This window comes from Solanum stenotomum, chromosome 9 (assembly GCF_019186545.1).
Source record: "Solanum stenotomum isolate F172 chromosome 9, ASM1918654v1, whole genome shotgun sequence".
In the NCBI taxonomy this organism is placed as follows: Eukaryota; Viridiplantae; Streptophyta; class Magnoliopsida; order Solanales; family Solanaceae; genus Solanum; species Solanum stenotomum.
The window spans coordinates 8,530,416-8,547,597 of record NC_064290.1 but is presented as its reverse complement, the minus strand read 5'-3'; the positions used below and the strand labels follow the sequence as shown (position 1 = coordinate 8,547,597).

The 17,182-nt window shown below is 35.0% G+C and overlaps 1 protein-coding gene and 1 pseudogene across 1 annotated transcript; both read right to left on the bottom strand.

The window, feature by feature from the left end:
• Positions 1–274: 274 nt before the first annotated feature.
• On the bottom strand, positions 275–12,933 carry LOC125876427 (uncharacterized). Its single transcript, XM_049557610.1, has 11 exons — positions 12,524–12,933; positions 6,861–7,572; positions 5,787–5,962; positions 3,821–3,892; positions 3,505–3,594; positions 1,798–1,840; positions 1,549–1,655; positions 1,355–1,459; positions 1,049–1,248; positions 873–942; positions 275–639 (listed from the first exon to the last, which is right to left on the bottom strand). Exons 2-11 carry the CDS (start codon positions 7,000–7,002, stop codon positions 484–486), a joined length of 1,161 nt encoding a protein of 386 aa, XP_049413567.1. The 5' UTR covers positions 7,003–7,572; positions 12,524–12,933; the 3' UTR covers positions 275–483.
• Positions 12,934–13,974: 1,041 nt separating this feature from the next.
• The window catches only part of LOC125877240 (cell differentiation protein rcd1-like), a 42,785-nt pseudogene continuing 39,577 nt past the window's right edge, over positions 13,975–17,182 (bottom strand).

Here is a 17,182-nt window from a genome sequence, read left to right as displayed (position 1 = left end):
TGAGATACTAGAACAGAGAAAGGGGATGGGAGATAATTGACAACAAAAGCTTTGACATAATTTTCATAACCGTTCTTCTAACTCCTAGTCCTCTTTAACAAATGGTTATTGGGCCTGGATCCCAAATAAAAGCCTCTAAAAGCCCATAGGCTCTTACGGAGTCAGCTTGGTTCACAATTGATGGTGCGTACACAGATCTTATCCTTGTGAAGGTAGAAGGGTTGTTTCCAATAGACCCTCGGCTCAAATAAAGCATAAATATGTCGTGAAAAAAGACATTGACAAAGTTGCAATACAGGAAACTGCTAATAAGATAACTTCATTTCAGCTGAACAAAGCTACCATTCAGTACACAACAAAGCAAAAGTATCAGTCTTAACGAGGCTCAAGAAGTTCTCGAGCTTTTCACAGTTGAACAGTTAACTTAAAATATTATTCCCTCTACTGAGGTCATTATTTGCTGTCTTTTCCTACAGAACAAGTTCACTTCTTTCCCTTTCCCTTGCCCTTTGAACTTGATGCAGAACTTGATGCAGCCTTCTTTGCAATCTTTTTTCTCTCTTCAATTGGCGGAAAATATAGACATCCATAAATATTGAGATGTAGCACCTGCAACATCCACGAAGCTTCGTGGTCATGCTGCAAAGACATACAAAAGTTTACAATTATACACATTAATCTGTAACAGTAGTTGAAAAGATATATGTTTTTTTATTGATACAAAAGAGATTTATCGATGGTCAGTACTAAACTTACTCTTTGCAACACTAAAGTCACAATTTTTTTTGTAAGAGTAAAGTAACTAACTTTTTGTAACACTAAAGTAACAAGACTAGTTTTTGTAACAGTAAATGAGAGCAGATGAAACTCACAAGAAGAGTGCGCCTAAAGGTGTTGTCAAATAGCTGAGGAGGAATTTGTCTTATGAATGCATCACATGGCCTGCATTGTGAAGGTTGATCAAACAATAAATCCAAGAGAGATATAGTTGATACTTACAGAGAAATCGCAATCATGAAACTTGAGCAGCAGGGACGAGAATGTTTACCCGATGGACCTAAATATTTTTGACAGACATACATAACACTGTATCACATATTCTAGATGCAGCAAACAAGGTTTTGGAGAAAGTTTCTCAACCACTCGTCTCAAGACCTGTACTATCGCGAAGAAGCGTTCACGCGTAGCACAACAATAGGTCAGTCCCCTCTCTTGCGTCAGAATATTCATAACTATGAGAGTTGCAACCTGTGGAGGTACAACATTCATTTCATATGAGATCCAAGAAACAGAATATCATCATAAACCGGCAAAGTAATTCAGAAACACTATTAATAAAACAGAATGGACTAACCTTCCGTGACATTTCATCACATACATCCATGCACTTCAGGCACAAAGGAACCACTTCCGATTCCAAGAAGAAATGAAGGGCATGTGATCCATTTGGATCATCAAACTGCACCAGCAAGCAAAATATCAGAATCATGAAGTAGCACTTCCACAAATGGAGAACGCGTGTGTATATATGTTCAAATGGATGGATACCTTTGTCAGGTCACCGAGAACACCCAAGGTAGTGATCCTCACATGCTCCAAATGCTCATCATCTCCAAAAGGCTTGAGAAATGGATAGAAATAACATGGTATTTTAGCTGCAAAATGAAATTACTAGAAAAGTTAACTGTTTCTTACACTACAGTAAAAATAATTCTTACAGAAACTTGATTCACTCTAACGAGTAGTTTCGCGCGTTAATTTCATTTCAATTGGTGTCATTTCAAGAACTGACATTACCTTTTATGAGGCCCCTTCTTGTTTCTGGGTTATTAGCCAAAACCTGAAGAATATAACCATAAAAATTATATGTTGTGCACACACTTATCAGTTGTCTTACACAAAAATTGCATTACAACTCTTTTACTCTTTCTAAGAAAATGTGTCACAGGAAGTTAAATATGAAGAACATTATACCACAAAAGTTGAAAAAAAAAAAAAAAAAAAACTCAGGTAGGTGTGTTTGGTATGAATGGAAAATATTTCCTAGAAGATGTTTTCTTGGAAAACAAGTTGATTTTTAACTTATTTCTCATGTTTGGTTGGTAGGTGAAAAATATTTTTTGGAAAGTATTTTAATTTCTAGTGTTTGGTTGGTGAGTGAAATATTTTTTGGGAAGTATTTTAATTTCTAGTGTTTTGGTTGGCGTTTGAAAAATCTTTTTTTTTTTTAAATCTTTTGTTTTTTTGTCAGAGTGTAGAAATCACTTTTTAGTAAAATAGAAATTGACCCGAAAATCAAACCCGATATTTGATCCGGATCAACCTCAACATCCAAATTGAGACACGATCCTAACAACCGATTCGGGATCCGAACTCGACATGCAACCGAGGACCTAAGCTCAACTCCCGACCTAGAACCCGATCCAACACTCAAACCTGGACAAGACCCTGGTGATCGATTCGGGATCCGATCGCGACTTCGGACACTAGATCAAATTCCAAACCGGTACATGATCTTGAATCGAGACTTGAATTCCGAACCTGGACTTGATGATCCTGATTTGGAACCTAACTTCCAAATCGATATCCGACCCCAACATATGACCCCAACGATCGATTCGGGACCCAACCTCGACTCTTAAACTTGAAACCCAACTCCGACACCCGATTCAGGATCCCATCTCAACACTTGGCTCGGAACTCAACCCCTACACCCGACCCAAATTTGATCTCGAATCCTGATTCGAGACTAGACAGCCAAATTAGGATCTAACCCTGAAACACGACCCGACTCTGGATCGACTTTCAAATCAAGACTTGATCCCGACTTCCGACTTGGGATCCAACATCCGAACTGGGATTTGATATTGACACCTGATCCATTACCCGACTTCCAAATCAAAATCTAACCTCGACTCTTGACCTAAGATCCAACTCCGACACCCGACTATGGATCCCACCCTAACTTAGCTCGAGACTCGACTCTAACACCCAATCCGACACCCAAATTGGGATCTGACCCCGACCCCATCCGAGACCACAAAGTTGGATCTCAAATCAAGGTTGAGAGTCAAGTATCGAATCGAGAATTAGGAGTCATATTTCAAATTATTTCGGAATTCAGTACCCAAGGCTTGAGTTAGGGTGGAAAGTTGAGGTGTGAGGTTGAAAAAAAGTTTTAGAAACTATTTTCTTTACTCTTTGGATGTAAGTCATTTTTCTTAAATTTGAGGAAAAAGTTGATTTGAAAAACATTTAGGAATCGTTTGGTAGAGTGTATAAAAATAATGTTCAATAGAGTGTAGAATTAGTAATTCTTGCATTAGTTATGCATACATTACTTCTTTCATGTAACAAGTCTTGCGTAATTTACTAGTGCATTGATCATCTCGTGGCTATTGAGAACGAATGAAATCAGATGGTTCTCTTTCTCAATCATTCTGACTTTTTTGTTACTTCAATAGTATAAATTATAACACACTATTTTGATGGTATATTACTGACCTGAAACAAAGCAAGAGCACAACAAACTTGAGTTGCTTCCTTCATAGATAGCATTGAGGGTGAAAACTTGCTATACACTGATGTGACTTCCTGAAATTCATAAAACAAATATTATTACGCGCACATTGACAATTTCTTGCACATCAAAATGCGAGCGTTTGATATGTTTCCGATTAAATTTCACATAATTTAACATGTATGGTATCAAAAATGTTCTCTCTGTAACATCTTAAACTTTTAAACGGGAGGTCTCTAAAATTTCAATTTAAGATTATCCAACAGAATATAAAACTGCAAAACTTAAAAAGAGGTATACCAGCAAAAGCATGTAAACTGTATTGAAGTTGTTCCACAGCAGCAGAGCTAGATTTTTGCATGAATCTTTCTTCTGAAATATATAACAAAAGTCACCAACTCAGAATATGACAATTACTAGCACTTTTAGAAGATTAAAAAAGGACTAAAATTTGTTTTGCCAGATGTTTGAAATGAAGAGTGTTGTTTGTCAGAAATGCTTATCAGTACTTTTGAAGAGTAACAATTTATGTTTAACTAATTAACATGAAAATTAATTTTGATGATATTAGAACAACAATTTGTGCTTAACTTATAAGTTCAGAAGTGTTTTTTATATATAAAAAAAGGGTCCTCAAATTGGTTATTTTTGCACTTCCTCTTGAATAAAATTTGGTTCTGAGGTCAATCTAACACAAATCAGTAGTTAGATTAGAATATTTCTAAAATTGTCACTCAATTAAGTTTTTTTTATGAGAAAGTCAACTTTCTTTTATATCCGTAGTTCAGTGATTTTGAGGTTATAAAAGAAAATTGAGTGACTTTCAATGAGAAGAATCCTTAGTTGAGTGACTTTGAGGTTCTAAAAGAAGATCAAGTGACTTTCTATGAGGTTATCGGTTATCGATTAACCTGTTAAAAAAATCCAGCCTTTAAGAACCGATAACCTAATAATAAAACAGTTAAAGTCTTTTTGTCTGTTTCAGACGCTGATATGCTAACTATCGTGAGCCTCACGTTTTTTTGGGCTTCTCATGTTGGGCACATGTTTTATCACAAGTTTAGCGAGGACCAAACTCAATACTCGATGCTTATCAATTACTTTTAAACCTCTAATCCGAACAGATTCAAAGTGGATGAATTATATGTAAGTTGAAAACAAATTAAATGTATAATTAAAATTGGTAAAGCATATGATTAATAAATAAATTAAGGAAACAAAATAGCATCCGCGATGCAGTGTTTAGAAAATTTTATTTATGGGAAGATTTTCTCTCAATATATTTATGTTTTTCAATATTAGTTTTATAATATGTAGGTTGTTTGGCTAAACAATATTAATAATATGTTTTTAGTATAAAAAAAAAATAAAAAATAAAAAAATAAATTAAGTAAAATGCTAAACCAAATTAGCACTAACTAATAAGAACTTGAAAATAGTATCAACTCTTTCTAACTCATCATAAAATACATCTAGACAAAACAAATACTAGTCTAATAAATATAATTCCATTACAATTTGCGATAGATAGATAGATTTGTTGACTTTCAATTAGTACATACATTTTGTATGATCTTGAAACAAGAAAACATTCATTACATTATTTTTTTCTAAAAATATGGTGTATATTTTTATTATAATTCAATAAATAAGAATTACTTTTTCTTAAATGAGAGAAGAATGAAGGGGATCATTTAAACTTCATTCGAATGAAATTTGTGGTGTGATTGTGCTTTATAACGATAATAAATATCGATTGATTGTACTATTCATAAATTTGAGAATGCATCCTTCCCTTTGATCAATTTTGTCCAATTCATCACACAATTATTCAACAAATATTATTTCTAATGTTTTAAGAAATTTGCACTAATCAACATCGAATTATACACGTGCAACGTATGTGTCAAAATTTGATTTTCAAATAAAATGTTAAATTGGGGTCATGTTGAATTCTACATCATGCACATTGTGGGTAAATATGACATATTTTCTTAAAAAATAGAAAGAAAAACTAATCATGTCATCATAATTTCTATAAAGACCACTAACAAAAGTTCATTAATTGTGAAATCTAATGTCCAATTAAAAAACATCACGAAAAAAAATCAACGATCGATGAACTTTTTTGCCTCTCTATCTCACCCATCAAACGACTATCAAGTAGAAAACAACAATACATAACAAACATATATACAACAATTAACACTTACATAAAATAGATCGTATAATAAAAAGTATTTTAAAAATTAAACGTGCCATATACCTCGTAGAGGTGATGCATGACCTCTTCACGAAGACTAGCATCATGGATCAATAGCACCAACTGATTTGGAGTGAGAGCACCCAAGTCATTAGGATTTTTCTGTGATGGCGATGGTGACGATGATCCCAATATTGATTCAGAAAATGGTGACTCTGGTAGATTCTCCATTGAAAAGTCTTACAAAAAAAATTTATTCATTAAAATGATCTTCCAAATGAGAAAGAAGAAACTAAAATGACGCTTTGATTTTATTTCCTAGTGAAAGACAAAGAATAATTGTTTGTTTACCTTTAAGAGAAATTGAAGTCAGAGATGGATAAATGTAGTTATATTTGTAGCTTCGCCTTTGTTGACATGATGAAGATGGCTATGAACAATTGAGAGCGTTGAAGAAACAGTGATTCAGTAGTAAAGAAGATGAATGGCGTAACACTCTAAGAACTTTGTCGGAGTAAACAAAGTAAAATAAGACTCTGCCTTCCAAATGCCAACCACGTGGCTTGGCTGGGTGGGACTGGACTGACCCGTTTTGACAAACTATCTTGGGCCGCTCAACATTTCTTTTGGGCTTCTCACTTTGTATTCATAATATAAATGATACTTCATAAATAGGATTCCTTTTTACACTCTTCTGGAATAAATTTTCATATGTGGTTACAATACTTCTAATGTCTTTTGGCAAAAATAAAAGATATGATTTTTTTAGGAGTAGAACTACAATTACCCTTCCACTCAAGCCCAGACATCCCTGACATAGATATGAAAATTATCTTGGCATGATTGTCAAAAATAACATTGTATGAAGACAACCAAATCATCCCAAAATGACATCAAAATCAACCATGTCAAAGATCACCAAGTCTTTCAAGATTTTATACCCCATAAAATTCGCCATACAAAAATAATACTCTATCAACAATCACAAAATCCCCCAAAGGTATAGAAATATAAATATGAACATCAAGTGATTCACAAATCATACCAAAACCCACAACAAAATAAATAGGCACATATGATAAGGTGAATCGGGGTTAAACAAGGATGTATCCATTCAATCATAGACTAGAATAATACCTGTGGTCACTACATCAGACACTTCTTCCTCATGTGTGCCCGAAAAAAATAGAGAAGTGAGTCTGACCTCCTGCCTACGAATTGCCTCAACTGAGCTAAGTATTGCTGGCCTGACCATCATCTCGAATAGGATGGATACCATCTCTATCTGCTGTGTAACCACCCCATCCACTAGCTAAAAGGTGACAAGCTCCATCCCATATCTCTTCCTCTCCCATCTTATGAAGCTTCTCATGACAATCAATGATAAACTCGCTTCATTTTAGTGAACCTCCAAAATAGATCATGCTCATCTCCAATCATTGTTGATCCAATCATCGGTCTAAAAAACACCTTTTTAAAAAAATCTTGTCCATCTGTAGAGCCATAACCACATGCTTAACTCCTGGATACTGCCTTGTGGGAATTGTAAGTGTCGCCCCAGTCTCTTTCAAACTACCCAGCAAAGTTATCATATGATTTAACATATCTAGCGAAGTTGGAACGGGTGCAACATTTTCCTAGAATGGTGCCTACGTCTCCACTTCCGCTTTTCAGGAGCCTCTAAAGGTGCGAGAGGCTCTGATCTGTTTCATATTTGTCCATGGATATGGTTGCTTCTCATTTCCTACCCCGAAAGCCTCCTCTAACACATCTCTATCATGAGATATGACCACAATGGTAGGATCAGATGTCTTAGATTTGGATTCTCCCAAATATGTCCTCGCCATTTCTAAGAAAAAAAAGTGAAAAATTTAGATATATATTTGAATTGCCAAATACCAATTGGAATAAAAAATAATGGTACGAAGGAAAGAAGGAATTCAGTTTTCCTCACATGCTCTACCACTTCCTGAAAAGTCTTCCCAAAAGACACTATCAGGAGTGCTGCTAACTAAAGTCCCACATTCAGACCTTTGACGAATCATCTGATCCTCTCATCCCCTATTATGTATTATGGCCTCAACAACTGTCATAGATCTAGCTTCTCCTGATTATGTTCTCACCATTTCTAAGAGAAAAGCGTGAAAGAGTTAGATATCCATTTGGATTATTAGATACCAATTGGAATCAAGTAATAACATAAAGAAAAGAAAGAATTGAGTTTTCTTAATGTCTTGTAGCCTCTCGTAGAGCAGAACATATGTCTATGTACCATTCCATAGGACTTTATGAGACATGCTCTTGTACATTGAGTTCGACAAACCTAAAATTATGATATCAATTTTGTCATGATCTAAACTGCCGTGATTGATATCCACACTAACCCCAAGTAGGCGAACCATATCTTACCAACTAATCATATTTTAAAGCATTAAGGCATGCTTTGAGACATCTTAGCTGGTCAATTGAGCTGATTTTCCAAATGTTGGATCTACACCAACCAATTAAGTCAGTTTTTAATCATTTCGGTTTTGTAAATTTTGTTGGGTTACGATTTATTAGATTTTTGTTGGTTTTGTCATGTTTTTCGATTTATTAATTTTTTGTCCAGTTTTATAAAATATATGATGATATACTTTCAAGCACATATTAAGTTAACTATATTTCAACATAAAATTACCAAATCAATTACTCTTTAAGCAAAGAATAAAATAATATATATTTAATCAAGTTACATATATACATATTTCCAAAAAATTGTATGTATTTTGTCCAAAAATTTAGTAATTCGTAAAGAATAAATTAAAAGTGCTTAGCAAATTACCAGAAGTTTTAATGACAATAAAGAAGTTTTTGAGCTTTTTGTTAGTGTTTGCTTTGATTTTCTATCATTAGTTATTTGAATTACCTTTTTGTGGAAAAGATCTCTTCCACATTTGGTTAATCTTTTTCTTAGAGAAAAGTTTTAGACTTCTATAAATAGAGAATATTTTATTCTCATGACAAAACACAATAACATTCATAATGAAGTCGCTAAGAAATTTTATTTAAGGCTATATTATTCTCTCAATTGATTTTATGCATTTTACTAATAGTTTTCCAATATGCAGGTCACGACCAAATTATATTAAAATAGCAACCAAGTGGTATCAAGTCAATGATTGACAAGGTCGAAGACTGATTAAAAGTAGATTCAGATCAAGTAGCAACCAATTTGATGATAGTGAATTGAAGAGTTTTTTTGCAAAAAAAAAAAAGGCCTGAAATACTACGTACACGTGGAGATAAAATTTCAACCATATTTTTAATTATCTTTCTACTCCATCATGTGGACCTGATGGAATTATAAACTTTTTCTACCAGGACTGTTAGAGTATTGTGGGTCCTGATGTTATTAAGGTGGTGCATGCCTTTTTTCAAGGTTCTACATTACCAAAGTCTATTACTCATACAAATTTGATCCTATTACCAAAAAAAAAGATATCATTCGATCTTTTTCTGATTTTAGACCAATTAGTTTGAGTAATTTTATTAACAAAGTTATTTCTAGACTGATTCATGACAGGTTAGAAGGGTTGTTACCTTCTTTAATCTCTCCTCATCAGTATGGTTTTGATAAAGGCATGAGTATTACTGAAAATGTGTTACTGGCCTAAGAAATTATTGTTGATATCAGAAAAAGAGGTAAACCTGCTAATGTGGTAATTAAATTAGAAATGACAGTGCCTACGATAGACTTGATTGGAGATTTTTTATTAAAGTTATAGAAAAGATGGGTTTTGAGTAACGATGGATGGACATGGTGTGGAGATTAGTGGCAAATAACTGGTACTCTGTCTTAGTGAATGGACAAGCAAATGGATTTTTTCACTGTACTAGAGGGGTAAAGCAAGGAGACCCTCTATCCCCCGCTTTATTTATTTTGACTGCTGAGGTGCTATCCAAAGCTCGTAATCACTTGTTTTATAATCATGAGTTTAAGAGGTATGGATTACCTAAGTGGAGTGATCAAATCAATCATTTGGCCTATGTAGATGATACTATTATTTTTACTAATGCTGATAAAAGATCTCTGTAATTAATAATGAAAACTCTTACTCTTTATGAATCTCAGTCTGGTCAACTAATAAATAAAGCAAAGAGTTTCTTTTATATAATTAGTAAGGTTTCTCATTCTGTGGTTCAAGAAATGAAGGATGTTACTGGTTTTCTGAGAGACATTTTTTCTGATGTATTTAGGATGTCCTATTAGACATGCTAAAAAGAAGAAGGTTCATTTCTCTGAACTCATCAAAAGATTAGACCAAACTACAGGTTTGGAAAGGGAAGTGCTATATTCTAGGTGTTTTGATGATCCTCATAAATGCAGAATCTAACCAAGGACCAAATCCAGGAAAAGGTCATCTGGTATTGGGACTGTAAAATGGGAACTGAATGAATAAACTCAACATGAGGAATATTTGTGTGTCTTCATCAAAAAGGGGGAAAATGTTATATTCTAGGTGTTTTGATGATCCTCACAAATACAGGGACCTGGTCCCAGGCAGAGTTCTCTCGACCAGATTTATAATGGGGTACAACTGTAAAGCTGTCGTGTCAGAGGTTGGTGAGGCGTCAGCATACTACACCAATCAGAATGGACAAGGGTGTTTATCCAACGGGTAATAACTCTTTATGGTTGATATTTTCTATGTGACAAACACTATATTAAAGTCATTCATCCAAAGAAGGAAGTCAGCCAACAATCCTTTTCAAGAACTCACAAAGAAGTTTGCAAGGGACCTGGTCCCTGCAAGACTGCAATATAAAAAGGTGACAAGACAGTCCGTCAGAAAAAGCTGCTGGTAGGTGCACAACTTTTCACACCAGCAGGCTCTCAGCCAATAGGATTGTCTCAACGAGTTTGTGTTGATTTATATCATCTCTTTCCAAAATACACAAACTCAAGTTTTGGCAAACAAAGTTTTGGATATAAGAAAATCCAAAAAGCTCAAAAGCAAAAGCCATCTTCAAGAAGTATTATCCTTAAGAGCAACAGGGACCTGATAGAGCTGCAAGCTGTCTAGTTGTCTTAGGATTATATCTTCCATGCTTACATTGTAAATCTATTCCTAATCTCTAAAGGAATTAGATTGTTGTTCAGTTTATCTAAAAGTCTAAGTCATCTAGGTGGGATGGTTTAGTGGGTAGTGTTGTATCTGCTTAGTTGAAGTCTAAATCATCTAAGAGTTAGGTGGTTTAGTGGGAACCTAGAGCTGGGCAAGTCAGTGTTTTGGTTGATAACTGGACTTAACTAGTTCCTTTGTATTTTCATCTTCCTATTGATCAAGTTTAGAAACACTTTGAGGAGGTACATCAGCTTATTGATGAGAAGGGTTGGAATATTGACATGCTACATGATATTTTTTCAAAGGAGGTGTATTCTCATATTCAAAAAGCTTTGGGTAGAGGGCAAATATTAGATGAAAGAGATAAAGCCTAGTGGATGCCTACAGAAAATGATAAATTCACAGTTGGTAGTTTCTGGGAACTAGTTAGACAAAGACAAGAGAGGAAGGAGAACATAATGCAAATCTGGGAGAAAGGTATTCCTTTCAAAATTTCTTTTATGTTGTGGAGGTTGTGGCATATGAGGATACCTATAGGGGAAGTTCTTGTAAGAATGAAGATCACTAATGAAGTTGAATGTTGTTGTTGTGATACTAGAGTTCCAGAAATTGTTGATCATCTTTTTATTCAATGTTCTATGTCCAAGAGTGTCTGGAAACTGTTTGCAGAAGCTGCTGGAATACGAGGAACCCTAATACAACTTAGACAAGTCATTGGTTCATGGTGGAATGCTACTTGATGCTCAAAATTAAGATCCTTGCTTAAGGCAATCCATTCTTTCATTATTTGGTCAATTTGGAAGAGGAAAAATGTTATTAGAAATGGTGGTTCTATGCCAAAACATGCTTTAATACTAGGTGTGAATAGAATGATTCACTTGTTGGTTAAGGTCAGATATCCATGACTGAAGGAAATACCTTATACTTGGCCACAGATTATTAAACATTTGGAAGAGTATACTCCTTTAAATTGCTTCAAAGTGGTGACCTGGAAACTACAGTCTCGGGGGATTTTTAAATGTAATACTGATGGGTGTAGCAAAGGAAATCCTGGTCTTAGTGTAGTAGCATTTTGTATTAGGAATGATGAAGGTGATCTGGTATATGCCGAAGCAAATAAAATAGGGTAAGCTTCAACAATCGAAGCTGAAATGAAAGCAGTGATACTGGGTCTAGAGTACTGTGTTCAAAAGTATTTACCATTGACTAAAGAAATTGATTCATTGTTTACTAAAAATATCCTAGATGGAGTTTGAGATGTTCCTTGGATTGTTACTATGGATGTGAAAAGCATAAAAGTTCCAATGCACAGTAGGAATGTGGAGGTGATTCACACATTCAGAGAAGGGAATAAACTAGCTGATTTTTTAACTAACAATGCTATTCATTTTGTAGGTATAGATACAGAGAGATATTTCCACATACATGAGTTACCAAAAAGAGCACAAGCCATCATTCAAATGGAAAAGAATCAAATCCCGAATTTGAGAATAAAAAAGATGCAAAACAAAGGCTTTACCACAAATGCACATAATACAAGCTGATACGCAGGGCATGACATGAACAACAACAAGGACACAAATTCAGGACAAAGGATATTACATTACAACAAGAAATTAAAATCACTCTCACAGCTCTATAAAGTGTTGAGTATGTTAATTTATGTTATAAGATCGAGATTAGGGTGCTTACCTCTCTAGATCTAAAATCATATATGGCGGTATTAGCTTCGTCGGAGCTCATCTCGATGAGATACGGAGGAAGATGCTCTAAAATTGATGATGAGCTGAAATGGACGTCTAAACGAATCTTTCCATAGAGTAATTTGTGTGAGGTCGTCTTCATCTTGCAGCTCTATCTCAGCTAAGATTTTCACTCATCAAGGTGAAGAGGTCTTCCTAGGTGTTGAATTATGGCGACAGTGAGAGATTTTGATGTATAAGTGATTTCACTCCGAAGTTGGATGCGTTGAAGATTTCAGCTGGTCTAGTGGATGCGGTGAGGGCGATCAATTGGCCGGCTTTCCATCGGAGAAGATGAGCTTCATCTGGAGATTTGAGGAAAGTCAGCTGGCCTTTTTGGGGATTCAATTTCCAAATGGGTTTCACTGCTTTGTTATTCATTTCTCAGGTTTGGGCCTTGACCATATACTTTCTATTTTTTATTAATAAAACCCACTTTTGAATTAAGAAAAACGCATGAGCTTCACTTTTAATAAACAACTCCAATATTATTAACCAGTGTTTATTAGTAACACACAACTCCATTTTTAGCTAAATTCAATTTTTAACCATGGTAAGTAACATTGATATATGAAAATTGTGTGAAAAAAGATGATCAAGATTATTTTGATAAAACATTCAGGCCAAATGAGAGTTTTGTTAGGATTTGCCATGATTATCTACCATAATTAGATCTTTCTTGGTGAAAAGGTTTCTTGTTGGAAAAAATCTCTTCCCTATTAATTAGTTGATCCTTTCTTGGAAGAGAGGTTTTGAATTTTTACAAATAGAAAATATTTTCTCCTCATGCCACCACACAATAACATCAACAATCCAGTTCTTAAAGAGCTTTATGTAAGGGAGATTATTCTCTCAATAGATTTTATGCATTCTTAATATTAGTTTCAAGTATGTAGGCTACTTGGCCACACCAAAATAAACATAAAACTTGTTTATTTATATATTATTCTCTCACTGTCAAATTTTATAATCACTAATTTTCACATGTCAACTTGTTATTTCTTTTCTTGGGTTTTTGAACGTGAGAAAATTTGAAAATATACTCCACCATACCCTTAATGTTTAATATTTTCATTTTTTCTTAAAAAGCCCAAAATCAATTTCCCAAAACTAAATCACATACACATTTGTTTTCCAGATACAGAGAAAGAAGAAACATGTAAAGATATGGTACCTAACCCAATTCAACTCCAAAAGTTACCTTACGAGGGAAGGACGGTCCAAGTCCATATAGCAAATCACCGTCCATTCCCTAACCACTGTGGGACTTTAACCATTCTAACAAAATAAAACCAAAACCCCTTTACCTGTCAAAAATAATTAAATATATAAAAAAAGAAAACAAAGAAACAATTCACTCAAACACCAAATGGTATACTAAAGAAAACAAGTACATGTAACTTAATTCCAGCTGAATATAAAGGCACAATTCAGCACACAATAGAGCAAAAGTATCAGTTTCAACAGTTGAAGAGTAACTTAAAAGCTACTCAGGGTTGTTTTTTCCTACAGAACAAGTTCACTTCTTTCCCTGAATTGTTGTGTCCTGCATTGCATTCTTGATAGTTGGCACTGTCTTCTTTCAGCGGAAAATAGACGTCCATAAACATTGAAATGTAGCACCTGCAACATCCATGCCGTTTCGTGGTCATCCTACAAAGACATATACAAAAGTTTTACAATTATACACATTAAGTTGTGACAGTAGTTGAAAAGATCTTTATCGACGATACAGATTTAAGGTCTTCTAAGAAGAGCAGATGAACACACTCGAAGAATGTCCTTAAAGGTGTTGTCAAATAGCTGAGGAGGAACTTTGCTTATGAATGCCTCAGATGGCCTGCATTGTGAAGGTTGATCAAACAATAAATCCAAGAGAGATATAGATGATACTTATAAAGAAAATCACAATTACACATAAAACTTGAGCAGTAAGGACGAGAATGTTTACCCGATGAACTTGAATACTTCGGAAAGACTAAGGAAAACATTGTATCACATACATTAGATGCAGCAAACAAGGTTTTTCAGTAATTTTCTGTACCAGACGGTACAAGACCTGTACTATCGAGTAGAAGCATTCAGGCGTAGCACAACAATAGGACATTCCCTTCTCTTGCATCAGAATTTTCATAACTATGAGAGTTGCAACCTGTGTGGATGTACAAGATTCATTTCATATGATCCAAGAAACTACATATCACCATAAACCAGAAAAGTCATTCAGAAACACTATTTATAAAACAGAATGGAAAATCAGGAGTTACAATCATATCACATATGTGGCTTAGATGCATGCAGGGCAGAGTCAGGGGAGAAGAAGGAAGGTCATCAAACACCATTCGCCAGATAATTACACTGTATGTATAAGATCAAAATTATGTTTTATGTATATACAATAGATATTGAATGTTGTTGACTTATTCCTATGTTTACTTCTTTATATTTTAAATGTCTCTTATTAAAATTTGGCTTAGTCCCATAAATTATTGGACTTTATTCCAGTATTCCAATTTTTCATTCGAAATACGTGTTTATTACATTCTTCTGATGAATAACAATAGAACTAAAATACATCATTCTGTGGTTACCTTAAAACCACTCTGAAGAATGTAGATAAAAGAAACTCATGACTTCTAAGCCTAAAATCATTACATAGCAGGCTAACCTTCCGTGACAGTTCATCGCATAGATCCATGCACTCCAGGCACGAAGGAACCACTCCCGTTTCCAGGAAAAAATGAAGGATCTTTGGTCCATTTGGACCATCAAACTGCACCAGCAAACAAAATATCAGAATCATGAAGTAGGCACTTTCATATATTAGAATAATGATAAAAATGTATGATCAGTGGTCAAATTACCAATACAAAGTGCCATATGTTTTGCTGAGATAAACAATTCAAGAAATGCAGATGCCTAGATATACCTAACATCTTTTTTTGGGGATCAATTGTAACACCTCATAACTAGAAAGAACTAGAAAGGAATTAAAAAGAGGAAATAGTCATTTTTGGAAAGTATAAAAAAAATCTGGAAATTTTGTCAAGTTAGTATAAGTTGAGTTTTGGTCAACTTCAAACGGCAATAACTCCTAGCTCAGGATGAGTTAGGTGTACTTTTAGATATTGTAGGAAAGCTCTTGGAATAATATTTTGAACGCCACAGAGTTTGCGTGATTCCGAGTTCGTATGAGTGAGATATTCCCTTTGGAAGTTGGGTTGTTCGAATAAGGAAAGTCCAATCCGGATTTTGGAAGGGTAATTTAGTCTTTTCCTTACCCAATTGTTTTAATTCGTTTTTAGGAGTTCAATTGGGGTAAAGTCAGATTTTAGTCAGTTTAGAAAAATTGAAGTTCACGCTAGGGCTTGGAGAAAAGAGAAAAAAGGAGAAAGGAGAAGGGATATCAAGAAATCGTCAAGAACGTTCGAGTTTAGCTTGTGAATTTCGTCAAGGGGTGATCCCTACTGTAACACCCGACAATTTGGAATAACTATGAAGAGGCTTAGAATTGGAATTTTCATTTTTTGGAAAGAATTTAAAATTCTGGAAATTTTGCTAAGTATGGGAAAAAAATGAGTTTTTGTCCAACTTTGAGCAGTCATAAATCCTATATCAGGATGAGTTAGGAGTAGTTCCAGTTATTTTTGCGAAGCTCGTGGAATGATCTTTCCAACTCCACCGAGTTTTATTGATTCCGAGTTTGTACGAGCGAGTTATGCCCTTTGAAAGTTGGGCAGTTGGCAGGGAATCCGTCCGAAAATTTCAAGGGCATTTTGGTCTTTTCCCTAACTATTTCTTTTGGGGTTATATGGTTGTGTTAGGCTGATTTATGGATCATTTGGTCCCATTTTAAAAGAGTGAGAGTGAGAGTTAGGGTTCTTGAGGGAAGAGGAGAAGAAGAGGAGAAAAGAGAAGAAGAAGCTAAGATTCGACAAGATCGTCGTGGATTTCGTCGGGGCTGATCCCTACTAAGGTATGTGAGTTATTAGTGTTGGGTTAATTCTTTCCCCCACACACCAAACTCATTTTTATTATTGAGAAAAGATTGGTTGTATTGTTGAATTCTTGTGGTTGTGGTGTTGATGTTGTTGATTGTGTTGTTGAAGTTCTTGTTGATTTGAGACATGATTTGGGTTGTGTTTTTGAGTTGAATCTCTAGTATGTTGAGGGATTTTATGATCCTTAGTGTTTGGGGTTGAAACCATTGAAGGTAAGGGAGGTTTAGAGTTGGAAAAATGAAGGAGAAAAGTCAAGTTTTCGGGGAAAAGGGCTGGGGCGTTGCGCCAGCCAGCGCGCCCCAAGAGGAGCTCTGAAGCCCAGCCCTTGGGGCGGCGCGCCAGTCAGAGCGCCAGCAGGCCCCTTCTGAGCTTCAAGGGCTGGCGCTCCGCGCCTTGCAGAGCGCCAAGGACACCAAGTTCACCCATTCTTTTCATACTTTCTCATGCATGTTCTAGGTATTATACCGATGTTTCATAGTTGTTTCCAACACTCCAAAGTACATCTAAACATCAAGAATCCCTCCATAACATGTGATCAAGCACCTTGAATTCATAATTCCAATTCAAGTGAAGTTAGTTTCCAAGTCAAGTGAAGTCAAGCTTAGAAG